The following is a 27,783-nucleotide window of genomic DNA, read 5'->3' on the forward strand; positions in this document are numbered from 1 at the left end:
GTCCGGGGGAGCCGCCGCCTCCCGCCCGCGCCCTCAGGGGCGGCCGCCGCCCCGCGCAGCTGCCGCGCAGCCGCCGCTCGCGGCAGGTCCCTCGCGAGCCGCCGTAGCGCGCCCGCCGCGTTCCGTGACGGGAGCCCGGGCAGCCCAGGCCGCAGCGGCGCCGCCGCCGCCGCCCCGCCCGATGTGAGCGGCCCCGGGCCGGGGGCAGCGAGCGCGGCCATGAAGAAGGACGTGCGGATCCTGCTGGTGGGAGAACGTGAGTGCCGAGGCAGGAGGGCCGGGGAAGGATGGGGGCCGCCGGCTGTCACACCGCCCCGGTGCTGCGGGGCTCAGCCCGGCCCGGGCGGGGAGCCCGGGGCAGAGGCGGCCCGGCGGGGCGGGCAGGGGTCGGGGCGGGCCCGCCGTGACCGCTCGGAGCGCGGCCTGGAGCCCCGCGGCTCCTGCTTCGGGCACCAGCACGGCCGGCCCTTGGTGGAATTGTACAGCTTGGACGTCCCTGGAGATGACACCGAGGTGAAATTCTTGCCTGGTGTTTGGCCACGGCCGATTTAAACATTTGCTTTTCTTTTTCTTTATTTCTTTCTTTCTTGTTTTTTGGTTTTTTTTTTTTTTTTCATTTTTCTTTTTTGCCCATGTGAAAATCACACTTGCACGTTTCCCATTTACTGACTTTGGCAATCAGTGGCCTGATGTGCTCCCAGTGGTTCTAGGTCGGCTGTTGTGGGTTTGTGGCCAGGACAGGGCCAGAGAGTCCGTATCCCTTTTTTTGCTTTTAACTTTCTGTGTGACCTTGGATAAACAGCGCACACGAAGGTGCATGCCAGAGGTACTGTGGGTCTGGATTCTTTTATGTCTTCTTAAAATTGTGTCCTGAAGTTCACGCTTAGGTACCCTAATAATTGACAAGGCTCACAGAGGCTCAGCTTCTCATCGGTATACATAGCAGAGAGGAGGTTCTGTTAGTTTGCAAAGAGAGCTTAAGTTCCTCGAGGGGAAAGAATACAGAGTAATTACCAAGGGTTATTAGTAAAATTACCTAGTTATACTAAGAATGTGGTACTGCTAACAAAGCTTTCCTGAGGACTGAATGCCCCATATATATTTATAGTGCAGTTTTTGCTGTTGTTTCATAGTGCAGGTTGGCTCTGTCTGTACTGCATAGAAAGGCTCTCTGTAACTTACAGGGAGGAGTCTTGAGGGAGCTGTCACTGTGCAGAAAGAGCTAACTCATTAAGATTGTATTTGGTTAGTTTTGCATGACTGTGTTTGGGAATTGATGCCTTTGAATGCACAGTTTAATTCCTCTTTAGAATACATGCCTGATTTACCTCATTGTCTTTGGCAAGGCTGTGTTTTGGGCTGGCTGTGTGCAGTGGTTTCAGCACAGGTGTAACAGGTACTTTGTTTGGCAGCAAGGGTCACAGTGTGTCCAAAGGGAATTTTAAAGACACAGGTTTCTTAAATGCAGCAGTGTGTACTACATGGCACACATCAGAGATTGTGAGCATTGCTATGTTACCCTTCTGTTTGACTCTAGTGAGGAGGAGGGACAAATGTGTTTTACAAATTGGTGAAACTTGTCAGTTACAGTGCCAGTCCTGCTCTGTGTATGTGTCTCATGTGTATTTATTAGTCTGAAACCACAAGTTAGTCCAGACCATATAACACTTTTTAATGGTAACAGCAGAACAGGTTCAGAATCTGAAATATGCCAAGAACTCTTTATTGTAAGCCTATTCCAAAACTCAGCCTTTTCCATTCCCAGTGGTCCACAGTTTAGATTTAAGTTGGTTTAGTCCTCATATGCTGGGTGCAAACATCAATTTTTAATAGCCAGTAATTTTCAGAATATGTCCAGCATGTTATGCAGCATGATGTAAAAGACTTATATGTGAGGAAAAGGACAAATTAATTATCATAAAGTGCTGTGCTGCTTTCCTTCATCCCAGTCAGCTGATACTGTTTAGGCTGTTATTTCTAAGACTCTGAACAGATTGGAAAAGGCAGAGGGTTGACCTAGATTTGAACAAAATAACCCAGATCTCTACACCAGAACCTATGGATTTTCATAAAACCTAGGATACTAGAAAGTGTATCAAGAGCTTCTAAATACTGAACATTTACTCACCAGCAATACATAATCTATTTTCAGTCATGAGAAGTTGGGTTTCTACATCTGCAAAACCTGTTTTGCCACTATTTGAAGTTAGAACTGTCTTGGTCAGGTGCAAAACACACATCACTCTTTTCACTAATTAGTAACTTTACTTACCTATAAGGAAAGTACTCATCTCTTTTCCCTGTGGAAGTAGGAGAGCTTTTGAAGCTCTTTTGATTCTGTCAGGATGGAAATTAAGGTGGAGTTGCAGGAGGATGCCTGGCAGTTTAAGTTAGGATTTTATCTCCTTGGAGTATCTTTGATGGAAGCACAACTGCACTGCTGTTGGGAAACCTGCAACTGCTGCTCTGCAGGGAGTACCACTGGGGAAAAGTGTGCAGCTGTTCTCTGTAAGGAAAACAGGAATCTTCCTCCTTAGAACAGCTTCTCTTTGCTTTTCATAATTCTTTTACAACTACTCTTCCTCATGGTCAGTTAAAGAGAAGGTTTTATTTCTGGATGTCAGAGAACATGTTACTGTACCAAAAATAGGCCTAGATAAGATGAGTGTACTCTGACTGGATCATCAGTTCAGTAACACCAATTCCTGCACAAAATCAGCCAGTGGTACAAATCACACCTCTTCATCTTCCACATTCAGAATTCAATAGAGTTAAACAGAGAAATGCAGTGATATCAGCTGCACACCTTCTGTCCCCTGGTGCCATTTTCTGTGGGTTTCAGTGGGAGCAGTGACACAGGCTCTGAGTGCTGGGGAGCAGAGCCTTGGCTGGTTGCACATTCCTGCTGGCAGGGGGCTGCTGCATCCAGGCTGAAATGAGTTTTGCTTGAATTGAGAGGTGTTGGAAATAGACAGTCCCAGAGGGTATTTGAATATGAACATTTTGGTTTTTAAGAAATGTCTCAAAACTAAATAAAGCAGTAATAGTCCTACAGGGCTTCTAGAGGGCCAGAAAATTCATAGATCAGGAGATTTAGAGAGAGTGGAACCTGGAGAGAAGTTACCAACTCTTGGTTTTAAATGGTCACATTAGAGCTGGTCAAAAAAAGCAACCAAGTTGTGATAGCAGAAGTCTGAACTTTGCAGGTAAACAAAGTAATTTATTTGACTGAATGGTGTTGGGTACTGAAGTTGAGATGATCCTCTTGGACTGAGAAAGCTGTGACTTTAGAAGGGTTGGTGGTTTGGGGTATTTTTCACTTTTAGTGGGGGACAGCTCATTGGTATCAAAGGGATTAAGCTCTTACACTTTTAAAGTTGTCAAGGTACTGCAGACTTGGTTCCTGTCCTCTTGTCCAGCTCTCATCCTTGGGATTTTAGGACTAAAGTGCAATTATCATCTCAAGAATTCTATAAAAACAGTTAATTTCTGCATGCTTTTCTGACTGCATTCTTTGTATTTCTGAAGTTGTATTAAAGCATTTCTAGTTTGTTTTGATTATTTGTTTGTTTAAGTGTTCTGTGTTAAGGTTAAAACCTGGCAGTTTTTCTGTGTAAAGCAGAGCAGAATTCACTTCCCTGCTGGAGCAAATACGGAAGTGGGAGATGGAGCCCAAGTTTTTGCAATAAAAGAATGATGAGAAAATTGCTGTTGTCCATATTTAATATGATTGTCCATATTTAATATGATTAAACAATAGCTTAAAAGACTTTAATGTGGTGAATTGGAAAATGTTTTTAAAATCTTCCCATTTTAAGATGGGGTGCAATGTTAAGTGTAACAAAACAAAATATCTAATATCTGTTTTTAATGCTTTTGCAGCCAGAGTTGGGAAGACATCACTAATTATGTCCCTTGTCAGTGAGGAATTCCCAGAAGAGGTAGAGCACTTTTATTTGTTTTCTAAGTTTTATTTCTGTCCTGTCATATACTAAGTTAATAGACTCTGCTCTCAAGTAATGTTTAAAAACAAAATCATGTTTAAAATGGCAAAGATGACTTCAGGAAGAGTGATGTAGGTTAGTTTAAATCTATCTCTGCATGAAGACATGAAATTTAAGTTTTATCTAAGTTCCTTCCTTATTTTTCACATTGTTAATTAAACAAATTGTTTTATATGTGATGAATGGTAGGTTTTTTAAGGAGCTGTAATTGGTCCAGACTGTCAGCATATTTCAATATGAGAGACACATAAATGGGAAGGTGCTGAAAGAGACAAGACCATCCATTATTTTGGGGGGGGTGTTGCACATTTAAAGAGCAATTAGAATGCAAAATGATAGAGAATGAGGAATTAGAAGTCACATTCTATAACTGTGCCATTTTTTGTGACTAAGCAAGACATTGCCTTTACTTCTGTCTTTGAAGAATGTTTTATTGACTCTTGAAGTACCTGCAGAAAAAGCTACTTCTACATATTATTCCTTTGAAAAGCAGCACATAGTTTTCTTTGTAGCATAAAAAGAGCCACAGCTGCTGCAAATAGTTAAGCTTTTTACATATAAACATGAATGTTTATTTCTTCTGATCACAGGTCTTAAAATAGACATCATGTGCTGCTCTTTGAATCTACTCTGCTTGGAGTTTAATGCAGATCAGTAGCTTACCACAGTTCAGGAGTCAAGACTGGATTGCAAACATAACTGAATTTTGTTAACATATTTGAATTTAGTTCCTAACCTTGCAGTTAAAAAGGAGATCCAGTTCCTTTGGCAAGTTGTTTCTTATTGTACTTAGTGAGTTGTAGTCCCCTGTTCACTTCTCAGTTCTTCCTGCAGTATAACCTAGAATATTCAATTAAATTTGTGTGTAGAGAAAAAACATAATTTATGTATAACACGAGATCTTCCTGAAATTACAGAAAAAACTTTTGTAAAAATACTGCATCCTATAAAAGCTGCTGAAAGAGACCTGCCCAGTTCCTCAGGCTAGTCAGGCAGATCAGAGCAACATTATGGGGTCTAACAGGCACTTCAGGCTTGGAAATAGTCTTTAATGTAGGGTGTTATCAGTAATCACTCTGGAGGGAGATCTGAGCAGAGCCTGAAGCTTTACAAAGAGACATTCTTGTGGTGATTGACTTTTCTTTTTCCCTTGTTTTACTCAAAGTATCATGAGAGTTCAGTGTCAACAGGTGAAAGGCAATAAATAGATATGCAGGAGGTTTTCATTAAAATTAGGTTTAAATTGATTGTTCCCAAATATGGATTAGTGTTCTTTGGAAAAAAGGGCTATCAGAGTTTACAGCATTTTTCAGAATTAGCTTTTTCTAGCATCATGTTTTGCTTTGCAGGATTTTCTGGATTTAATGCTTAGCACTGTCAGAAGCAGGGATGTTGTCAGGTTACAATTGTGTAAAAATTGAGATTTGTATTTTGTCTGTCATGCTTGTTTAGGTGTTGAATAGAGTGGGCTTGAGTTTTGTAGAAGTATTCATTGAATGTATCCTTAACCACTGCTTTTCTGCAAAGCATGCAGCAAGTTCTGTGTGCAGTAACTAGCCAGGTAGAAAATGAGAAGGTAGCAGTGACTTTCAGTACTTCTAAAAAAAGAAAACCAAACAAATGAAACCCAAAAGTACTCAAATACCTGAACAACTAATAGTAGTTGCACTGTTTAAAGCTGACCAAATGGCAGTTGTATTATAGTGAATGGCTTTTTTCACCATCTGGATTATCTTGAAAGGTTCTTTCTTGGTGTCCTTTCAACCCCAGGTTCCACCCCGAGCTGAAGAAATCACCATTCCAGCTGATGTCACTCCTGAAAGAGTGCCAACCCACATAGTGGATTATTCAGGTAGGGACTGCTCAGTGCCCTCACTGATGTGCTGTGGAATTGTTTGTCTCAACAGCCCCTGTCACAGGCAGGCAGGTCTGGGACCAGAGCTACAGGTGGGAGAAGCCTGGAGTAAAGTAGAAACTTTCTGAATTTCTAAGTTAGGACACCTCATGATTTTGGGTTAGTTTACTCTTTTGTATTTTTTTTCTTGTATTTTAATCTTATTACTGAATAGATAAATAGATTCACTGTGAGGGTTCATGTGCCATCATAAATCTGTGCAAGTGTTGCACAGCTGCAGAAACCCTTCTGCCATTTACAGTGCAAGCCCAGAGTTAGGCCATGTTAGCAGGTACCTTCCTGTCTTCTCTCTCCCATCACTGCTGAGCAAAGATCTCTGATGTGTTTAATCACCTGGGAAAAGAAACCATTTTTATTGTTGGACTTGATCTTAAATTTATGTGGAGTGATTTTTTTCTTTCTGTTGAACGGATTTTTCATAGATTCAGTTAACAAAAGGTTGGTATCACTATAAAAATCATCACCACTTTAATAAAAGGAACATATGGCATATTCTGATGTAAAAGTTTACATTATAGACGGAAGAAGCTGTTGAGAAATGTAGAAGGATGCAAACTATGACTTGTTCCAAAGAGAACCTCTCTGCAAATGTAATTATTCCTCTTCAAAATAGCTGTAAAAATTGTGTGACTGTTTCTGTCTTACAAATTAATGGACCAATTTAATTATTTTGGAAGGAGCAGTCATTAGAGTATTTTATAAAAAGAAGTTTAAATAACAAGGCTTTGACAAAGCTGCCTCATGAGCATTCTGAAATACTCAAGTTAAGTTTCAGAAGTGTTTTTTTAATTTTGTTTGCAAAAATTTTAGTATTAACGAGTAACTTCTATCAAATGCAGAAGCAGAGCAAAGTGACGAGCAGCTTTATCATGAAATATCACAGGTAAGTGTATTTTAGTGTTTGCTAGAAACTGGTTTTGGAAAAAGTCTTTTCCTTTGAAGTTCTCTGCATTAGATGGGCTTCAGTTTGAATTGAAGAAAAAAACGTTTCTCGCTTGGCATTTTCTGTTTTGTTTGGTGACTTGTGCTATAGAAAGGTATCTCTAAGAAATCTTAAAGAAAGTAGGTGCTGGCACTGTGTTGGTGAATTGAGCTTAAGCTTTGTCCTTCCAAGTTAAAGGACAGAACCTAAATATCCTTTAATCAGCAAGCCAGTTTTGTATAAATAATTCTATCCTGTAAAGATCCATTTTGCTGCTTTCTGTCACATGGTACTAATGCATTTATGAATAGCACAGGCTTCTTGGTGACTTTGTCATCCCTTCTGATTCCTATTTTCAGTTCTTTCTGTGCACCTTTGCACATTTTCTGCACAGTCTGTCATGGTGTTGTGTTCCATTTCTGGCATTTAGTTTGGTGCTTCAGTGGAGGCTGCACATTATGACTCCTCAGTTTGGATTTCCTGGTGGCACAGGTCTCTGCAGGCACAAGCTGTGACTGTCACACTGCAAGAAAGGCTTTTTGACACTTCTCACCATATAAGTTCTTTGTTTTAATCTTGTTGATCAGGCTCCAGGTAGCTTAAACAAGCCTGGAACAGAGTTCTCTAGTGAGTTTACTCTGATGTTGTTATGTATGGTCTTTAATTATCTGTGTTGCTCAGGGGTTCTGAGCAGTGGAATTCCATGCCTTTCCTTTCTCTTCATTTCAGGCAAATGTGATTTGTATAGTCTATGCTGTTAACAACAAGAATTCTATTGATAAGGTACAGTAACATTTTATCCCATTGTTGAGATGTAACTTGTGCACTGTTAACTGATGTCAAGCTGAAATCTGGATTAGACATTTGAAATGCCTGAGATGGAGTTTGAGATCAGTTTTTAAGAGAATGAACAGATGTGGGTTTGCTTCTGCTCCATTTTCACATATGAGTTTTTAGTAATTTCACTAATCTGAGAAAGTTGCTCATTAATCAGCTCCAGTTTTTGTTTTCTTCTTTGTGGGTCAGTATGTGCCTTTTTGGGAAAGAAGCAGTAGCAGTTGTAGTGAAACTTGTGCACAGTTCAGTCACACTTAATTTGAATATGTATTTTTCATGTCTGTTTTTAATCCCACTGTAGGTAACGAGTCGATGGATTCCTCTCATCAATGAAAGGACAGACAAAGATAGCAGGTGCTTAAGTAAAGCTGAGAAGTGTGAATTAGGCTGCACATCGATGGGTGTCAATGAACAGTGTTGAGGATGTTAATTGTTTAAGACAATCAAATGCTAAACTTAAAGTTTATATAAGAAGTCCAAGAAGCAAGAGATCTGAAGTATGTAGGTCTGGTACATGTGCCAGCAATGTTATTTACTTTGAATTTCATGGGCAGCTTTTACCAGGTGTGTTTATATTTGCTATGGTATAACTGGCTTTGGCTCTAGGGTCTGTATAGCTTTTCTGCTGCTGCTGGTTTGGGTAATAACAATGGGATTAGTTACCATTGTATGTAAATGTGTGGGTTTTATAGAATCAACAAGAAGTACATTTCTGTCTAAGTGTATATCAAAACACTTTATTTGAACTGCTGCCATTTAGTTTTGCCCATTGCCTCCAGTGGCATTTAATTACATCATGAAAATATTACACTGTTTTCTGGTGGGACATAAAATGCTAAAGAAACATATTTTTGTCCATCTGTCTATAAAGAAACATATTTTTGTCCATCTGTCTATAAAGCTCTTAATATTCTTTTGTTTTTAGGCTGCCTCTTATATTAGTTGGAAACAAGTCTGATCTAGTGGAGTACAGCAGTATGGAAACTATCCTTCCCATTATGAATCAATATACAGAAATAGAAACTTGTGTAGAGGTATGCAAGACTTTCTGGAGTTAAAGAAAGTAACAGAGAATACATTCTTGGTAACTTTATAGTAGAAAAAGGGATTATGTTGTTTTTTTTTTTTCAAACTAAATATTTCAAACATGAGTAATTGTAATAGTGAGTTTTTATGTTAACTTTCTTTAGGGAAGATTACATGGTTGTATAATCAAATGTTACTGTCAAATTCTAATATTTAGAGCCTCCTCACATACTTCTCTTTAACAAGGGTTTTCTATTTAATATTAAGCCAGACAGATGTCTGCAAAGAATTCAGAATTGATTTAATGTGTGGATATGTCTCTTTTTTTTTTTTTTTTTCCAAAGCAGATACTGCTTTTTGATTTCTGTTCTTGGTATGACAACAGATTGTAGTGAAACCTCATTTGTTACTTAATTGAGCAGGTACAGGGGCTGGTCTTTTTTCCAAACCAGCCCTGTACCGACAGGAGGGGATTAAGTCTTTAAAAATTTGATGCTTACTTAAATTTCAGAAGAAATCGCCAAATAGTCAAGAAACTAGCTCATCAATGTGAGGATTTCTCTTTCAGTGTTCAGCCAAAAACTTGAAGAATATATCTGAGCTATTTTATTATGCACAGAAAGCTGTTCTACATCCTACAGGTCCTCTTTATTGCCCAGAGGAGAAAGAGGTATTTATCCATAGATTCTCAGAGCAAATAATTTGGGGGGAGTGAATCACTTTCCTGTTTGTTCCTTTTCAGTGGATTTTGCATCTCTCAGTGTGTTCTGTTACCAGCACCCCACCCCACATGTCAGGCATTGCATCCCAGAACCACTGGGGCTGTTCTGTGATGTATGAACCTGACCTGTCTTTCCTCTTCCTTCAAAGCAGCGAGGACAGTTTTTTGTTGCTTGTGTGAACTGCTGGGTAACATGAGAAGCTTTGCTCATGGCTTTGAGCCAAATGTAATGTGACCCAAATTATGTCTTCAATTCAGTTCTCCTTTAGATGTGCATTTCACAGGAACTCCATTTATTTCAGGGAAAACACTCTAGACTTGGCCTGATCTAAGAGAATTCTTTTTTTCTGAGAATCTTGGGAAACTTTGGCAAAAGGGATGAGAAACAAGTGATGAGTGTGGTTTTTAGGTTAGCTGAGGATATTATGAAGGAGTATTTTATTTTTTTAAATTTTCTGGTCAAGTACAAATAGAATCTCCAATTGTATCCATTTAGTATTGGGAAGTAGGAAAGTTGCTTCAGCTGTAAATACTTTGTTAAGTAGAGAATCAGAGAATAACCCTGTTTTGATTTCTCCCATCAGAATCATCTATATGAGTTAGTAATGTTGTGATAAAGTTGTTGTGCTGAAATCTTTTTGGTTTTCCAAAACCAATGTCTATGCAATCTGTGTGACCTCTGTGAAGAGAAGAGTCCATCATCACGGTAGTTGTTGGGAGAGCATTGCCAGTGTGGGTTGTCCTTCACTTGGAAGGTATCCTAGCAGTTCTTTTGTCCTAGAGATAGTCCATATGCTCGATGCTTTGCCTTAGATGAATGAGCCCTGTGAAGGTTTTCAGTATTTGATGTTTGAAGTGAGCTGGCTGTAGTTCTAGACCTATTTAGTTTTGCAAAGCACTGGGACTTTAAGGTGATTTTTTTTTTCCCCACCAGAAAATGTTTTGGGGAAAAAAAAAAACCAACAATTTATTTAGTTGTTTCTCAAAGTTTTCTATAGCAATAAGACTGAATTTAGAGAACTGAGTTTTATTTTTTTTAATAACAGTAGTGCCACCTTCAGCTTGTGAAGAGCTTGAGATTTTTCTAATAATGGAATAGAAAAACATTTAATGTGGAATAATTGTTTTAAATTTATGGATATAAATTTGCTAAATCAATTTTTTATTTCCTCTTGCTTTTTACTTTTGTGTACATGTGAATGAATGTCTCTGTTCTGAAACTGTAAATGAAGACTAGTGTGTGTTTCCATGTGATTGAGCTGCCTGGTGTCATTCAGTGTAATCTTTCTATATTCAAGCCTAGAAAGATACTGAACTTCCTTTTATTCCTTAGATGAAACCTGCCTGCATTAAAGCACTGACTCGCATTTTTAGGATTTCTGATCAAGATAATGATGGTACTCTCAATGATGCAGAGCTCAACTTCTTTCAGGTACCTCTTTTGCTTATCTTTCCACCATGCTTAAAGGTGCTATGTAATGCTATATATATGCTATATAATTCTAGAAAACAAATGATTGGTTATTGAATAAATAATAAAGTGTGAGCTGTAAGGGAATCAGGCCTAAATACTAGGTCTCAAGTGCAGCATAGAAGAATGGATTTGTACAAACAGAAATGAAATTATTTTTATTTCTAACCATTGTTCAAATTTGAGTTCAAGACCAAAATTTAAAAAATCTATTAATGTACTTAAAAATAAAATGCAGTTTTTATACCTTTATTTCCACTAAGAGATTGTGTTGTTGTCTTTAACCAGCTTATCAGAATTTTTAAGGCTGTATTTCATACAGGACATACTGTTTGTCCAGCTCAGTAGCCAGTGGTACTAACATGGTTTTTTTTGGGTTTTGTGTTAGAGAATTTGTTTTAATACACCACTGGCACCTCAAGCTTTGGAAGACGTAAAGAATGTAGTCAGGAAAAACCTAAGTGATGGAGTTGCAGATAATGGATTGACATTAAAAGGTGAGTCTTATTTAATTCTTAAAAGATTATACAATTGATAATCACTCTTATGTGAAAAAGGTGGTCTTTTGGAATATGATCTCTGTCTTGATTTTCAGACTGCTAGAGCTGAGCTTGCTAAACAGTGATGTCTTGGTGTTCTTTAAGCCCTGGGAAGTGCCAAACAAAATCTTATCCAGTTATTTTGATACCAGAAAACTCAAAGCAGTCTTCCATCAAACTGCCCTCCAAGGCTCCTCCAGGCTAAAGCTTTCTGGTTTAAACTATTGAAAATACTGGGTTTATCTTCATACAGCTCTAAAATGCTGGTACTGGAAAAAGCAAACAACAGAAGACCAAGGGATTATTTGAAGGAAACGGTTCCTTGGAGAATACTTTTACAAATACCATGATTTCTGAATGTTCAGTCTTGTAGATAATGCTGTACTATCACCCAGGAGGTTTAAAATTGTAATGTGTATTTTGAGTATCTGATACTGATTCTATTGAAAACACTTGTCACAGGTAGAGCACTTCAGAGCCTTAAGATTTCACCATTTTTGATTTTTAGGTTTTCTTTTTCTACACACACTTTTCATTCAGCGAGGAAGGCACGAGACAACCTGGACTGTTTTGCGTCGCTTTGGCTACGACGATGACTTGGAGCTCACACCAGAGTACCTGTTCCCTCCGTAGGTACCACTTCAGCCTCCTGAGCTTCAGGTCAGGCTCTGCTGCTCCTGCTCGGGCAGGAGGAGAGGGCTATTCCAGCACTGTGTTTATTTAACACATTGTTACATCAAGTACCTCCCTTGCTTCATGACCACCCAGCCAAAACCTTCATGTGGCTGAGCACCAAGGAGGAACTGCCTTGTGCCAAATCATCCTCTCCCTTGTGCCAAATCATCCTCTCCTCTCCTCTCCTCTCCTCTCCTCTCCTCTCCTCTCCTCTCCTCTCCTCTCCTCTCCTCTCCTCTCCTCTCCTCTCCTCTCCTCTCCTCTCCTCTCCTCTCCTCTCCTCTCCTCTCCTCTCCTCTCCTCTCCTCTCCTCTCCTCTCCTCTCCTCTCCTCTCCTCTCCTCTCCTCTCCTCTCCTCTCCTCTCCTCTCCTCTCCTCTCCTCTCCTCTCCTCTCCTCTCCTCTCCTCTCCTCTCCTCTCCTCTCCTCTCCTCTCCTCTCCTCTCCTCTCCTCTCCTCTCCTCTCCTCTCCTCTCCTCTCCTCTCCTCTCCTCTCCTCTCCTCTCCTCTCCTCTCCTCTCCTCTCCTCTCCTCTCCTCTCCTCTCCTCTCCTCTCCTCTCCTCTCCTCTCCTCTCCTCTCCTCTCCTCTCCTCTCCTCTCCTCTCCTCTCCTCTCCTCTCCTCTCCTCTCCTCCCCTCCCCTCCCCTCCCCTCCCCTCCCCTCCCCTCCCCTCCCCTCCCCTCCCCCCTCCCCTCCCCCCTCCCCTCCCCTAAGAAAGGCAGCAGAAGAGATTCTTAGTATAAAACTGGAACATAAATTTGAGCAGTTGATTATTGTATGTGATTAATTGTATTATTATGATTATTAAATTCTAAAAGACTTGTCAATATTTTCATAGCATTTGAGACCTATTGAAAATCCTGAAATTAAAAATAGATTGATCAATTCTGTGGCTTCTATTAAAAAATGTAATTGCATCTTTTTTTTTTTTTAAAACCCAAACCCCAAAGTACAAAAACAAAGCAAACCAACAAAAATGTGATTACTGTAGAGCTATATATCATATAAAGGCATTCACTCATCATTTTAGAATTCCTAATAAAAAGTATGTGCTTTGATCTATGTGAAGATAAATTATTAAAGTTAAGTGCCAAGTCAGATACTAAATGTTATAATTCATAAAGTATATGTTTTGAGTTTTAATATTCTGTATTTCATAAACAATTAATGCTTCTTGTATCTGTTTTTGTTTTCTATGAACAGCCTAAAAATTCCCCCTGACTGCACAACAGAACTAAATCATCATGCATACTTGTTTCTTCAAAGTATTTTTGATAAACATGATTTGGTAAGCATTTAATTTGAGTGTGTGTGTGTGTGTGTGTGTATGTATGTGTCTTTATGTTTACAAGCCTGGGTTTGTCAGGAGTTTTGCTAAGAAAAATGTGTTTTTATCATGATGTCATTTTATTCAGGTTAACCTATAGAGTCAGAACTAACCTGCAGCTTACGATTGTCTACAAGGAGAGTTGGCAGTTACAGCAGTAGTACCAAATTGTTTTTAATTAGCTTATACATTTAATCTTATTAAAAAACAAGGAAAGAACAATGATTAAAAAGAAATAAGCTTGGTTTCTTGAATCTTGCGAGTGTACAGCAAGAAAATACCAGTTTAGAATAGGCACTAATTCAATTATGTCTGATACTGTATTTTGTTTCAGGATAGAGATTGTGCTTTATCTCCTGATGAATTGAAAGACTTGTTCAAAGTCTTCCCTTACATGCCATGGGGACCTGATGTGAACAACACAGTTTGTACAAATGAAAGAGGATGGATCACGTACCAAGGGTTTCTCTCGCAGTGGACGTAAGTGTGATACAGGAGATTTTTAGTTGAGAACTTTGGGTATGATCATGTGTTTGTAGATTCCTCTTAAAAACTATTGGAAAGAGTAGAAGTTTTATAGTTGAAAATTGATTCAAGCAGTCAAGTTTTTGTATCCATCCAGTGGCCTGATCTTCAGGCTGTTGTTATAACCTGTTCAGGGTTTGGCCAGTATTTACTGCTAACAATGAAGAAGTGTCTCTTCAAAATGTGGAAATCCCTATGATCCCTGTTGAAATGTTACTGCTGTTGTTCTACCCCTTAGAGATGATTTGAAAAACGGTGCTCAATAATAAGGTTTTTTTTTTCCCCCAATTTAAAATACAGAAAATGAGAAAAATGTTATTTGGGGAGATAAGAAAATACAGTGTGGGTTGACAGGCCTCTGCAAGTACTGCCTTTGTAGAGTTCTGGTGACCAGTAAGACTGATTATCACCCCTTACTCTCAGAGACTTTTGTCCTTCAGTACTGCATAGTGCCAGGAATGTTTCTATCATGTCAGTCTGGAGATAGGAGATAAGGATTGTTTCAGTACTGTGAAGAATTGGTAGCCCAGATGGTGACAATTGAAAATTCTTTTTGTCCCCTCTGCCAGACTAACCACATACCTGGATGTGCAGCGTTGCCTGGAGTACCTGGGTTATTTAGGGTACTCCATACTTGCAGAGCAAGAATCTCAAGCATCAGCAATTACAGGTAATAAAAATTTGATACAACACAGAAATTTAAATTTAGAAATATACTAGAGAGTAAATTGTTTGATGGTTCATCTATTTTCATTTACTCTCTTTTACTTTCTGCTCAAGTGAAACCTTTAATATTCTTGGAAGATTGTTTTGTGTGCATTTTCATGTTTTCACATGCATTTATATCTTGTGAAAAATATTTGTGTTTTTCCAAAAGTGACAAGAGATAAAAAGATAGACCTCCAGAAAAAACAGACTCAGCGAAATGTCTTCCGATGCAACGTTGTTGGAATGAAAGGCTGTGGGAAAAGTGGAGTTCTTCAAGCTCTTCTTGGAAGAAATCTAATAGTAAGAAACATACTGCCTCTATTCACCTATATATGCTCTTGAGTTAAGATTAGACAGCAGAAGTGATTGATCTTAGAGCTTGAATGGTTATTACTCAGTTTGCTGAGTTCTTCAAGGAAATGCAGAATTACTTGGAGGAGTTTGGGTTTTTTTGGTTTTGTTCTATTTTGGCAGTGGCTATTGCATGCAATAATGACTTGTACATCATAGATTATAGCTGTGCATTTCCTTGCAAAAACCCCAAAGATAACTATAATTTTAATTCATTAAATGGAGTAAACCAGCTGTTCAAATCTAACTTAAAAGGAAAAGTTGCTGTGGTCTAACATGAAATTCTGCTTTTTCAGAGACAGAGGCAAATACGTGCAGAACACAAATCTTACTATGCCATTAATACAGTCTATGTATATGGACAAGAAAAATACTTGCTGGTAAGGCTGCCTCATTCTTGTTTGCCTAAGACTGGTTAATGTTAAAGTTCTGCAAATTATTCAGAGCCTTCTACAACAAACTAGTTTTAATTCTCTTTTCTTAATGTGGATTCCTCCCAAATATTTTCTGTCCCAAGTAACTTCTGGGGTTTTTTGTTGATAATTTAGCCGAACCTGGTCAGACCTGTTATTTTTGAAACGTTGACATGAGTTGTACAAAACCTAGTCCATTTATGGTTACACTGCAGGGTATCAAATTATAACGTGTGATAAATGATCAGAAGTCAGTCTACCTATTCAGTATCTGTCACACAGAGTGATTAGAATGGCTAAAATTAGTATTCAGTGGGAGAAATCAGTTCTTTAAGGCTTGTTCCATTCTAGTTCTCCTTTATGATAATATGATCTCTCTTTCTTTGTTTTCTGAGATCTAGTCCTGCTCTGTGGTTTTCCTCTGTAGGATGAATGCCCATTTCTGTACTTAAAAACCTTTGTTTTAAAGTTAATATCACTTTTTATGTTGAGGTGGTGATTGCCTGCAGATGTGATGTTAACAGCTCACATATGCTGGCTGTATGGTAAATTCCTGCTGTTCTTTTTCATTGATTCTGCCTATTAGTCCATTAGTTTGAAGGATACATAAAAACAAACCATAAAAATTATGAGACAAGTTTCAAAATTCCTTTTACTGCATAATAACAAGCTTTCCTCCCTGTGCAACCATCTTTTTTTCCAGCTACACGATGTCAGTGACTCAGACTTTTTAACTGATGCTGAGACCATATGCGATGCTGTCTGCCTGGTATATGATGTCAGTAATCCAAAATCCTTTGAGTACTGTGCCAGGATTTTTAAGGTTTGTAGAGTTTATATTTACAAACCTCTACATTTGTATTTCTTCTCTTTGACTAAATATTCAGTATCAGTTACCTGACCTAAACACTGGTTCTAGTGCTTAAAAGACATTTTATTTCTAAATGCTGGTTATTTATCAGAATGCCTTGGCAGCAGTGCACTCCTGTTACTCATACAAAGCAAACATCTGCTTTTCTATGTAAACTACTCTGCTTCTAGAAATGCCTGACTTCAGTGGCATGAATATATCTTAATGCTGCTGCAACCAGTGTAATACAGCCTGTTCCAGGTTGAATTTTTCATACACTGTTTCTTTCACTTCTTTTTCTTTAAATTTGCAGCAGCACTTCATGGACAGCAGAATACCATGTTTAGTGGTAGCTGCCAAGTCCGACTTGCATGAAGTTAGACAGGAATATAGTATTTCTCCTGCTGAATTCTGCAGAAAACACAAAATGCCTCCACCCCAAGCCTTTACTTGTAATACTGCTGATGTGCCGAGTAAGGATATCTTTGTAAAACTGACAACTATGGCAATGTATCCGTAAGTACTGGAGCTGTTCTGTTTTCCATGTGCATGGTCACACAGCAGCACTCACTGCATGCCATCGTTAGCCACAGGATGGAACTGCCTCACCGAGCTTTAGCAACAGAGAGACACGACTGGCCTCAGTAGGATCTTGAAACCATTTCAAATTGAGGAGCTAGGCATAGATCCAACACAGAAATCAGTCTCAGATATTGTTGCCAAGTTGAAGAATACCCTAGTTCATGCAGCTCATGATGCAAATTCCAACAAACAGGCTTCTTTCTATTTGGTCCATATTGGGAATACAAAAAGTATATAAGTTTTCATATCTTGGTATTTTTGAGAGCAAGTTGTACTGTAATCCTTGTTGGTAGCTCGACAGCTGATTGCAGTGGCCCCTTAGTGCAAACAGTTCCCCCAGTCCACTGCTTAAAATACTTTTTGTTTTCAGGGTGTTTATTACTATGTGCTACAGGTCATTCATCTAATAAATATTACAATTTTAATAGAATTTTTGTATAAATGTCTTTGGACTTCGGGTACAAGATACTTAAGCTCAGATTCTTCTTCACTACACATCTCACTGTTGCTAAACTCACTTTGCATCTCTTTTTTGGTGGGTGAAGCTTTTAATATGGTGATGAACTACATAAATATTACAGCAGATGGAGTCTAGTATGACAGCTGACATTTGCTTTAAAATAAATAGAACTAATGTCACTTTCACCCAAAATAATAGGGTATTTCTAATTATTTGAAACTGAATTTACTGAATTACATCTGTAAAGCTTTAGTTTTGGTTTTGGGTTTGTTGTTTTTTTTTTTTTACTCTTGTGTTCATTTTGTAGCACTGGAATACTGGGAAACCACTAAAGTGTAGCACTGACCAAATGTCTGTCATATCAATATTCCTGCTTCTCCCTTAGTTTTCAAGCATGTGTGTTTGGTAGGGTGGGAAAAACAGAGGCAATGCTCACCCGGTAAAGAGTGCATTCGAAGTGGTAGAAAATGTGGCTTCCTTTCCTTTGAAAAAGGGGTGTTATCTATTGCTGTGCAGACATACTCAGAAGCCTTGAAATGCTTCCCTTTTATGGGAACTTGTATAAATTCATCAGACATTTTCATTCATGTCTGTGCTTTGCTGTTAAGATCTGTATATGGTGGTGATGCCAAATATCCAAGATGTAGAACCTCTAACCTTTAAATTCTGCACAGCTGTAGTTGTACCCTTTCTTCCCCAGTGTATTTTTTTTTCCTCCTCTCCCTACTCATTCAAATGTACCTTTTATTCCTAAATCTCTCTCTTGGTTGTGGCACAGTCCTAATGTGCACCTGATTTGATGAGCAAGATTTCAACTCCTGTCCTTCTGTGTGTTTTCGCAGCCATGCCCGGTTACGCTGTATGTGCGCCTGCAACAGGTGTACATTTTGCATCTGTCAGAACTTCCTCAACTCAGACTTGCTGCAATCTGTAAAGAACAAACTCTTCACTGCAGTTCTTAACAGGTCCTTAACTTTATTTACTAGGTACCAGGTGTGCTTTTAAAATAAAGGGTGTCTTTGGAATACCAATTGGTAACCTTATATACTGCAGATTTTTCACTCCATATCCACTAAATAGGCCAATACTTTAATAACTGTTATAGAATTATCAAACTTGGTTTAACTTGGAGGTTCTTTTGAGCTTAGTTTAGACATTTTTGTGAAACATTGCTGATTGGTTGTTGATTCAGGCTCTTTGTGATTGCAGAAATAATGTGCAGGAATTAGGACTGTGTTTTTAGGGAACTGCTAATGGTCATTAAGTAGTGTCTGCAAATCTGTGTAATGTTTCTCACTTGAGACATTACAGGTTTGTTTAGTATTGATTAGAGGTAGTGCCTTTTAGATCCAGTTACACAGATATTTTCATAAAGGCACAGCTTGACAACAGCAGCATCATGTAATATATGACATGTTTATAATTGCTAATTTGATATTTGGGAGTTCATAGAATTTCTCTGTGTGTGTGTTATGCTTGGTTTACACAAAGAGTGGGCATTTTGTCTTAAAAAATAATCCAGATCTTTAAACATCCAATTCCCTCTGAATGAAATGCAAATGTAAGTGGTAAGTGCTTAAACATTTGCATTTCCAGATACTTTTGGAAAAACAATTGGTAAAGAGAGATAACTGGTTTTCAGCATTGAAAACACTGCTATAGCTTGTCCTGCAGGCAGTTTTGGATACACAGGATTTACTAACACCTCAGCACTTGTCATCACATCCCAGCAAATGGGAGTTCAAACCAAACAATTGTTGCAGTGCAATGGTTCCACCCTCCATGGCCTTCTTGGAGGCTTAGATGGGAAATGTGTTTATTTGAAGGCCATGGTTCAGGTATCCTGACATGCTGCTGGTCCATGGATGTTCCTACTTCATACAGGCTTCAGATGTAGCTGCTCCAAGTAAGATTAATGCAAATGACACACTTGTAGGAGGTCTGCTAATACACCCACCTACAGGATTGAGCGTTTTTCTTGTCAAATACCACTTTAATCCAAGATACAAGCGTTAACCACAGAGTGAGAATTCAGGGAAGGGTGAAAAACTCATTCGCTTAGGAAAAGACTGAATGAGTGAGGCTCTTCATGCTGCATCTCTTCTACAGCACTCATCCCATAGACAGAAATACCTTGAAACAGCAATCTCTTTGCATATTGTCACTCTAAAACTTCATTGAGCAGTCACTACTAGAAAATCCCAGCTCTTCATTACTGAGGCTGAAATTTCCATCTTCATTTTTTGGAACTGGTATGGGTTGCTCCATTTGCTGTTGTGATTTGTTTCTCTGTTTTATGGGGTTTTTTGAGTCTTGCATTAGACATTGAACTTCATTCCTCTGAAGTGCTGTCAGGGTCTCAGGGTACTGAAATATTTTATTGAGGTTTGAGATGCTGTCATTCCACACCTTATCACTAGAGAGTCTGTAACAAACATAGGAATCCACCACTGCCTAAAAAGTCTGTAATTCAAGGTGAGGAGAATTCCTCACAGACACTTCCCTCCTGAAAGAATTATTTGCTAGAATCCCCTTGTCTCTCAGTCACTAGAGTTTGTTCCAGGTTTCCAGCACGCTCACTTCATCTCACCAAGTCCCTAACCAAACACCTTGCTGAGGTTATTTACCATTCAACACATGAACTGCTGCATAACAGCACATGTGGTAGAACTGGGATACCTCTAAACAGGAGGAAATAGCTCCCAGTTGTAGGCATATGAGAGTAGAGATGGATTTCTTGTCTTATAAAAATCATACATCCAATGATGTGCAATTAGAGAAAGCATTTGGATCAAGAAGGACTTTCTGATTCAGTTAGTTTCTATAAATTTTCTTACTCTGCTTTCACAAGTGCTTACCATTAAGTCAGCTAGTTGGGCAAAAGTTAGATAACTGATGGGGGAAGGAGGTTTCTAGTGAGTACTCAATCCTCCTGATCCCCTTCTATTCCCTTAGGCTGTGGAAGCTTTTCAGGTAAACTGAAATTTTTCACATGGGACCCCTTCCTGTGCCCTTTGTTGCTAAGTAACCCCTACACACTGTTACCAAGGCACAACAAAAACCACATTTGAATATTCCCACTGTAGTAATTAAAGGAAGAACATTGCCTCTGTGCAACTGAGAAACCTGCTCATGCCCCCCTCAGCTTCTCTCTGTGAACAAATTTCAGGAGTTCCCCTGAGGCTTGCAGGCTGTCACAAAGGCAGGTTCAGCCTGGAGGTTGCTGTGTTGGTTTGAACTGCCCAGGGTCACAATTTATTGGTTCCTTGAGGAAGGAGGCACAGCATTCAAAGCACTGGACATGCATGTATGAGACTTGCTAATATCCTGTAATATTTTTATAGTTGTAATTTGTTTTTTCCTTTAGGTGTTCACTTGAATTTGGCTGGCTGGCACCTAATCTCTTTTTACTACATTGTTTTACCAAAAGCAGTCATTCTAACCCTTTCTTTAATGATGAGCTTGGATTTTTGGCTTTTTTTTTTCCCTTGGTTTCAAATCATCCATGTTGCCTTTTGCTTGTACAGTAGTGGCATTTTTCTGTCAGCTAAGTTCATTTCAAAATAAGATGATCCTAATGCATGAGAATTGTGTTCATCAAGGAGACTTCTTGGAGGATGTTTTTCTTTAAATTTTTTAAACCACCATGGAATGAAGTGAAATTCTACTTCCATATGAAACCTGGTTGTTTCAGGAATTAATAGTAAGGTTTTGGTTTCTGTGACAACCTTCCTTCTGTGAAATTAAAGTTAAGACAATAAATTATTATTGTGTTTTCCTGTAATAATGGTGAAGTTTTAAGAGTATAACCCAGAATTTGCCTTTCACTATGTGCAGTGTACACAGGTTTTTTTTCAAAACTTGCATATTGCCTTTAAATCTAATTGCAGAAATCTGTCTCTACACTTAGATGTCCCCCAAATTAGGGCATTGCTAAGTGACATCCCCAAAATCACATTAGGGCATTAGAAATTGCTAATTTATTTTCCTCCTTCTCTAAGCTGTTTGATGCCCCAGACCACATAGAAATTTCCAAAGCTGTGTCCCTTGATTTCTTTCTAAACAGAGTGTAATGAATTGGCATTCCACATCCATTTTTAGGTTTTATGGATAATAAGATGCATTTGGAGCTTTTCACATTTTAGATTACTAATGCATGGGGGAAAATTCTAACTGCTGGACTTAGTTTGCAACCTAGGAAAATATGTGCCTGAAGGGAAGCTGCAGCAGCTCGTGCAGGTTATGTGATGCTTTTGGAATTCAGTTGCTTATATTTAATGCTAAGAGCCTTTGTCAGAGCAGGCTGCTGCATGATCTTGCTTTGAGTTCTGCTGTGAGTAGCCATGTGAGCAGCCTGTTGGCCTCAGCACTGTGCTTTTAAAATGCTTTGGAAGTTGCTATAGGAATGTTTTTGAAGTCCTGTATTTAAGATAAACCTTCCCAAACCTGGGAATTATTCTGCTGCTGACCTTGGGCAAAGTGTCAGCATCAGTGTGTAACTCAGCAGTTTGCTGTGTGTACTGTGGCAGGCATGCTCAGTTAACTTCTTAGCAAGTGCATGTGACAAACTTCCTGTGAGTTGTTAAAGTCTCCTGAAAAAAAACCTGTCCAGATTTCAGAGATCTTCGTCAACGAGTGGCAAGGTCCTTGACTCACTGTTAAGAGTAGGTTCAATAAAAATATGCCTTTTTCTTTCCAAAATGTGCATTAAAATCCGAATTTTGTGCCAAAGGCAAAATTTCTAGACTTTCATAGATTTGTGGAACTAATTGTATGATTAATTACACACAGCAGCCTGTTTGGAAAGTTTGAAACATCATTCTTCTTAATAAGCAAGAGTTTCAAAATGCAGCTTCATTTATGGAGTCCTCACTACTACTCTGTGTAAAAGTGCACATCTATTTAGATGTGTTACCCTTGGAGAGAGTATTTTTTCTAATTCAGGGTTACTCTCTTACTAACAAGGCAGTAGTAATTTCCACCACTGATGAAAATTAGTATCATAAGCCCAACTAGACTGAAGTTAAGTTTGAATGTTATTTTTTGAAAAGGTAGAATTTTACAGTATGTATTGAGAGTGGGTTTTGTGCATTGTAGCCACCTTTGTATCAAAGAACCCGCATTAGAAACAAATATTGATCCTTTTTTATTATCTCAGATTTTTTTTGTTCCTTTAATGGCAGCTAAAACAATATTAGAGATTAAAGTTGTAAAAATGGATTTTATGACAGCATAAGGAACATTGAAAGAAGAAAAATTGGATGTTTATGAAGTTGTAAAGCAGTTAGACATCTATAATGTTCTGAATTTCAGTAAGCATTTTGAAATTTGGATTTTCAGGCTGAGACATTCAGCGTAGATTGCCTTGAGGTTGTAAGACGAGTCCCTGTCTCGAATTAGTTCCTTATTTAAATGAAAGAATCTGCTATTGTTAGGCTTAGAAAAGGGATCAAAGCCAATTTAGTCTCCCTTTAGACATTACAAGAGGATTTTATCATGGCTGAGAACATATTAATTGTTTTTAGAAGGATGAAGCATGCTCAGCAAGTTTCTTGCATATTATTAAATATGGGCATGTGCAAAACAAGGCAAATTATAGATAGGAATCAGAAAATCTAGATGTGAGAGATAGTGATTTATGAGGCAATGCAAAAGCATTAATTTGCAATTTAAGCATTAATTTGCAATTTAAACATTGATTTGCATATTTAAAGGGATGGGGTTTTAAATTGTACAAATAGTTGGGCATTTGAATTAACCAAATTAAACTGGAGACTTGTTAGTTACACAAATACTCATCCAGCAGTAGGACAGGCACTGTGTACTATCCAACAGAGCTTGTCATGTAATCTAGTAAAATCATGTTACCTACAAGTGATTCATGTTACATACACAGATTAGTTTTATAATTACCTATCTGAAGAAAAGGATTTCACAGCCTTTTACTAAGAAATGACCCCAAACTACCACTGGAGTGATAAAATACAGTCTTTGAGTTCTCAGTAGTAGTGGGATCTCATTTTTATGGCTGATGTGCGTATGGTGCAGAGGTATTGCAGTGTCCTGTGGGACACGTGGAAGTTGAGGCTGTGGAGATGGAGTGGGAAGAGAAATCCAGTTTCATAAACAGGTTTCTTTGTCCTTAAAGCAATGGCATTTAGCCACATGAAATCATACATTTTACTTTGCTTATTAAAAGCACAAACTTGATTTGTTTCTGCTTTTCCCCAAGACTAAGTTTTTAACAACTGCACAAGAATCAGGGGCTAGGTGGCTATAAATCAGAAATTCTCTGGGCTTTTTGGTTTGAGAGGGTTGCTGTTGTTGAGTCATGCAATGAACTGCACTGTGCATGTGTGTGAAAAGGTTAAGAGCCTCCCTAGCTGAGGTGGGGGCCATGCTGTTAGCAGACGAGGAGAGCAGGATTATGCAGCAGGTGCACGCCGTCCACTCTGTAGAAGATTCCATCTTCATGGAGTCATCTCTTGGTCCACGTTTGCTTGAAGACAGGTAACAACAGCCAAACCCAGGTGACCTTGCCATTGCCTTTTCCCTTTCTTCCCCTCAGCAAGCCACCTGACATCCAGTTTGCAGAGACTTTGTCAAAACTAGCTGTAGAAAAACTAATGCTTGCAGGAATTCTTGGATTTGGTCTGTTCTATAACCCAGCAAGGCGTTCTTAAATAAGATCAGGATTTTTTAGACTAAAGAGCAACTGTGTGTGCATCAAAGAGCCTGTTCTTCAGCATGTGGTATGGCAGAACTCTGATTAACTATCTGGCTGTTACGGCTCCTGCAGAAGTCTACTAAAGCATATCCAAAACTGGTTTTTTGTGTTTTGATAGCAAGTAGCAATTCCTGCTCTGTTAAACAGCTTGTGAGCTACAGCCCTGCAGTTCTCACTCTATGAACTCCTGTGTGTGCTTAGGATCTCTGTGCTCCTTTACTTAACCCTCCTGCAGCTTCACTGAGTAACCCATGGCGATTAACACAGGCTAAAACATGTAGGCTAGTGAAGTTCTGTTCTATCTCTAAAGCAAACAAACAAAAAAAATCAACTTTACTATTGTTTAGGAACTTCCTGTGCTTTGAATTATGGCATTTATGATAACTTGTTTTAAATGGTAGCTCCTGCTTTCTGGTAAGCTGTCATACTTCAGACTGCTGTTAAGGGTGGTCAGCCTTGCTTAACTGAGCATGTTCACAGATTTCTTGCAATATTTGGGAGAGTTGGGTCATTGCCTGTCTCCACTGTCATGTGAGATGTGGATTTTTCTGTCATACAGTCACTCCATACTGTCTTTTTCTGTTGGTGCCATCGTCACTGCTTGTTTCACTCGCACTCTCTCTTAGCTTTCAGCTTGGTGTTGGATGACTGTTGCTGTTCTTGTGACTACTGGGAAGAAAGGGATTTTAAAATGGTTTGATTCTAGCTTTTGGAAAGATATTACTTGCTACTTGTCAGTAAACTTTTTTGGGGGTAGAATAAGTAGATAATCAACAGGACTGGGAAGTTTTTAATGGAAAAGCAGAAATATTAAACTCAACATTTAGAAAAGAAAGAAAGAAAGAAAAAAGGATTTTGCTGGACAGAGTTGTTCTCACTATGAGTTACTAATTATTTGTAGCTATTTTTGCTTTCCTTTCCTGAATGCTTGCTGGTACTCTCAAAGGAGACACCCTGCCCTCCCCACATCCATGAGTAATGATCTGCTCCTGCATTTCTCCTCAGCCGTGTGAGCGCTCTGACTTCAGGGAGATCGGATGTGCTCAGGGCTGCAGATCAAATCCTGAGCTTAAAGGAAAGCAAAATAAGTGTAAAGTGCTTGTAAGGCTGAATTGTGAGCTGTTTGCCTGTGACAAGTGTAGTGATGAATTTCCAAAAGCAGAGTAGTTTAGCACAAGCTGTCTGGAGTTCCTGTCATGGAATTAACCTGGTTCTGTATGTGTGTTAAATTTCAGGCATGTGACACAAGCGGACCTCAAGAGCTCAACGTTCTGGCTCCGAGCAAGTTTTGGTGCTACTGTGTTTGCAGTTTTGGGTTTTGCCATGTACAAAGCACTACTAAAGCAGCGATGATCTGAGAAGAAGCACATCTGGCCCTACCAAATAAATAAATAAAAAACCACTTTTATGTACATTCTGAATGCTTTAAATTCTGCTAGAAATATTTATATATGCAGAGTTACTTTATTAATATTTGTAATTCATGCTTAAGATTATTTTAAATTATAGCTCCAATTACAGTATTGCATAATGTGTGGAAAAAAGGAATTGCATCTTAACAGCCAGCTAAAATGGCTTAACTTGTAAGGCCAAAAGGGAATTCGTTGTAAATAACCTGTACATATTAAAGCAAGTAAGACATTGCTTCCCAAAAACCTATTCAAAATACTGTTCTTAGATGTTCACCATGGTGACATTCTAGTGTATAGGTGAAATTCATTTTCAGTAGAGTAGACTCAACTCAAGGATCATACTTCCTCAAGGATTGCTTATTTATTTCACATTCATCTGAAGTGACTTCATCTTTTTGGACTATAAGCTATAGCAGGCAGAATTTGTGATTTTTGTTCATATTTTTAACTGATGAACAAATTTGCCCCTCTAATCATGTATTTCAGGAAAGAGTCACCTTTGCTGTCCTGGCCTATGATTTTGTATTTTACATGACCAGTGACATATTTAGAGTCTGGTCTCTTTTAAGAGGAAAAAGGTAAAACTTTGAAAACTGCCAGACCAACTTCATACACTGTGTGTAACCCTTGGTTTTCATTTTTCACTACGTTGTGTTTTATAACCCTCATGAATCAGACAAGCAAATTTTGTATGTTCTAAACGGTTATAATTTGGAAAGTGTTGCAGTTTAATTTCTCACATCTGTCAGTCATACTCATTGAAAGCTGTGTATAAGAGAAAACTACAATAGTACACAGTGCCTATTCTACTGTAGTATATTAGTTGCATGGATCACAGTGCATTCTGTAATGGTCTAGAATTATCTATAGACACAGCTTTTTTAACGATCAAGTAAACCAAACATTAAATTCCTCATGACAAACCTATTTTTCCATTGCTGGCCTTTTCAAGTATTTCAATAAAATAACTGTGTACTGTGTCTGTTTGTCTTTTTCTTCTTATTCTTTAGCTTCCTGTGCCCTGAAAGGTGGAGTTTACCAAAACTTTGTCCTTTACATAAATGGATGCTGCTGGTGCCCTCACTTGTTGGAGGTTACATATCTCAGCAGTGCAGTTTTTCTCATGCCTCCTGTAGAAGTTTAGTTCTGATTTATATCAGAAGACCAAAGTGCCTTCTATGATACTTAGAAGCTGAAATGCAAATAGTCAACTATGAACTTCGAATTTACTGTCAAGGACAAAGACTGGGAGAAAAGACCAAGTAGTTCAGTGGTGTGTAGGAAGCTGTGGGCAGTGAATTGGTTCATATTTTCGTGTTGATTAAAGAGGCTCCAGCAGTGCGGCGTTCCCGGGGAGCTGTGGGGAGTCCCGGGATGCTCCCGAGGGAATCCCCCCGAGGGACCCCAGCCCGCCCGGGACCGGCCGCCAGGGGGCGCTGCCGCCGAGCTCACGGGGCCGCGCTGAGCTGGGACCGGCGGGAGCGGGAAACGGCCCCGTCAGCCCGGCCCGGGGGGAGCGGAAAACGGCCCCGTCAGCCCGGCCCGGGGGGAGCGGCGGCTCCCGTGAGGAAAGAACGGCCCCGTCAGCCCGGCCCGGGGGGAGCGGCGGCTCCCGTGAGGAAAGAACGGCCCCGTCAGCCCGGCTCGGGGGGGGAGGGAAACGGCCCCGTCAGCCCGGCCCGGCGGGAGCGGCTGTTCCCGTGAGGAATGAACGGCCCCGTCAGCCCGGCCCGGGGGGAGCGGAAAACGGCCCCGTCAGCCCGGCCCGGGGGGAGCGGCGACTCCCGTGAGGAAAGAACGGCCCCGTCAGCCCGGCCCGGGGGGAGCGGGAAATGGCCTCGTCAGCCCGGCCCGGCGGGAGCGGCTGTTCCCGTGAGGAAAGAACGGCCCCGTCAGCCCGGCCGGGCCGGAGCGGCGGCTCCCGTGAGGAATGAACGGCCCCGTCAGCCCGGCCGGGCCGGAGCGGCGGCTCCCGTGAGGAATGAACGGCCCCGTCAGCCCGGCCCGGCGAGAGCGGCGGCTCCCGTGAGGAATGAACGGCCCCGTCCGCCCGGCCGGGCCGGAGCGGGTTCTGCCGCCCCCCTGAGGGAAGCGCCCCTGCCCGGAGGCGCTCCCTGCCCTCCCTCACGGCCCGAGGCGGGCAGTGCAGGTGAGGGACGGAGCGGATCCCCGCCTGCTTATATAAAACAGGCTTTCTGCAGTGGTTTGGGGACCGGAATTTTCTTAGGGAACACCGTACAAGTCCTGCTATCCAGCTCTGCTGTGGCCTTATCCAGGCGGGTCGCTGGTGTTCCGTGAGGGAGCCCTGGTGCCGCTAG

General features: G+C 40.0%; 1 protein-coding gene across 4 annotated transcripts; it reads left to right on the forward strand.

Annotated features, from left to right (window-relative positions):
* Nucleotides 1-73: 73 nt before the first annotated feature.
* Nucleotides 74-26,445, forward strand: RHOT1 (ras homolog family member T1). Of its 4 annotated transcripts, XM_054645029.2 has the most exons (21): nucleotides 76-256; nucleotides 3,883-3,941; nucleotides 5,775-5,856; nucleotides 6,759-6,802; nucleotides 7,571-7,624; nucleotides 7,980-8,032; nucleotides 8,604-8,712; nucleotides 9,273-9,374; nucleotides 10,759-10,857; nucleotides 11,285-11,393; nucleotides 11,944-12,064; nucleotides 13,314-13,398; nucleotides 13,772-13,917; nucleotides 14,532-14,632; nucleotides 14,840-14,970; nucleotides 15,318-15,401; nucleotides 16,138-16,257; nucleotides 16,598-16,800; nucleotides 18,169-18,291; nucleotides 23,693-23,836; nucleotides 25,289-26,445. In XM_054645029.2, the coding sequence occupies exons 1-21, from the start codon at nucleotides 220-222 to the stop codon at nucleotides 25,404-25,406; spliced, it is 2,124 nt and encodes a 707-aa protein (XP_054501004.1). In that variant the 5' UTR covers nucleotides 76-219; the 3' UTR covers nucleotides 25,407-26,445. The 4 variants fall into 4 exon arrangements, with proteins under 4 accessions (XP_054501003.1, XP_054501004.1, XP_054501002.1 ...); XM_054645027.2 differs by lacking the exon at nucleotides 23,693-23,836; XM_054645028.2 differs by lacking the exons at nucleotides 18,169-18,291; nucleotides 23,693-23,836 and having other exon boundaries at nucleotides 74-256.
* The last annotated feature ends 1,338 nt before the right edge of the window (nucleotides 26,446-27,783 follow it).

The sequence above is a fragment of the Agelaius phoeniceus genome, chromosome 19 (genome assembly GCF_051311805.1).
Source record: "Agelaius phoeniceus isolate bAgePho1 chromosome 19, bAgePho1.hap1, whole genome shotgun sequence".
NCBI classification, from domain to species: domain Eukaryota; kingdom Metazoa; phylum Chordata; class Aves; order Passeriformes; family Icteridae; genus Agelaius; species Agelaius phoeniceus.

What these genes read in the sequence shown, in the direction of transcription:
- RHOT1 (XM_054645029.2), top strand. Translation starts at nt 220, where the DNA reads ATGAAGAAGGACGTGCGGATCCTGCTGGTGGGAGAAC. An exon ending in TTCTTGGAAGAAATCTAATA is followed by an intron (nt 14,971 to 15,317) that starts GTAAGAAACATA and finishes CTGCTTTTTCAG; the next exon opens with AGACAGAGGCAAATACGTGC. An exon ending in TTCACTGCAGTTCTTAACAG is followed by an intron (nt 18,292 to 23,692) that starts GTCCTTAACTTT and finishes GTGTGTGAAAAG; the next exon opens with GTTAAGAGCCTCCCTAGCTG.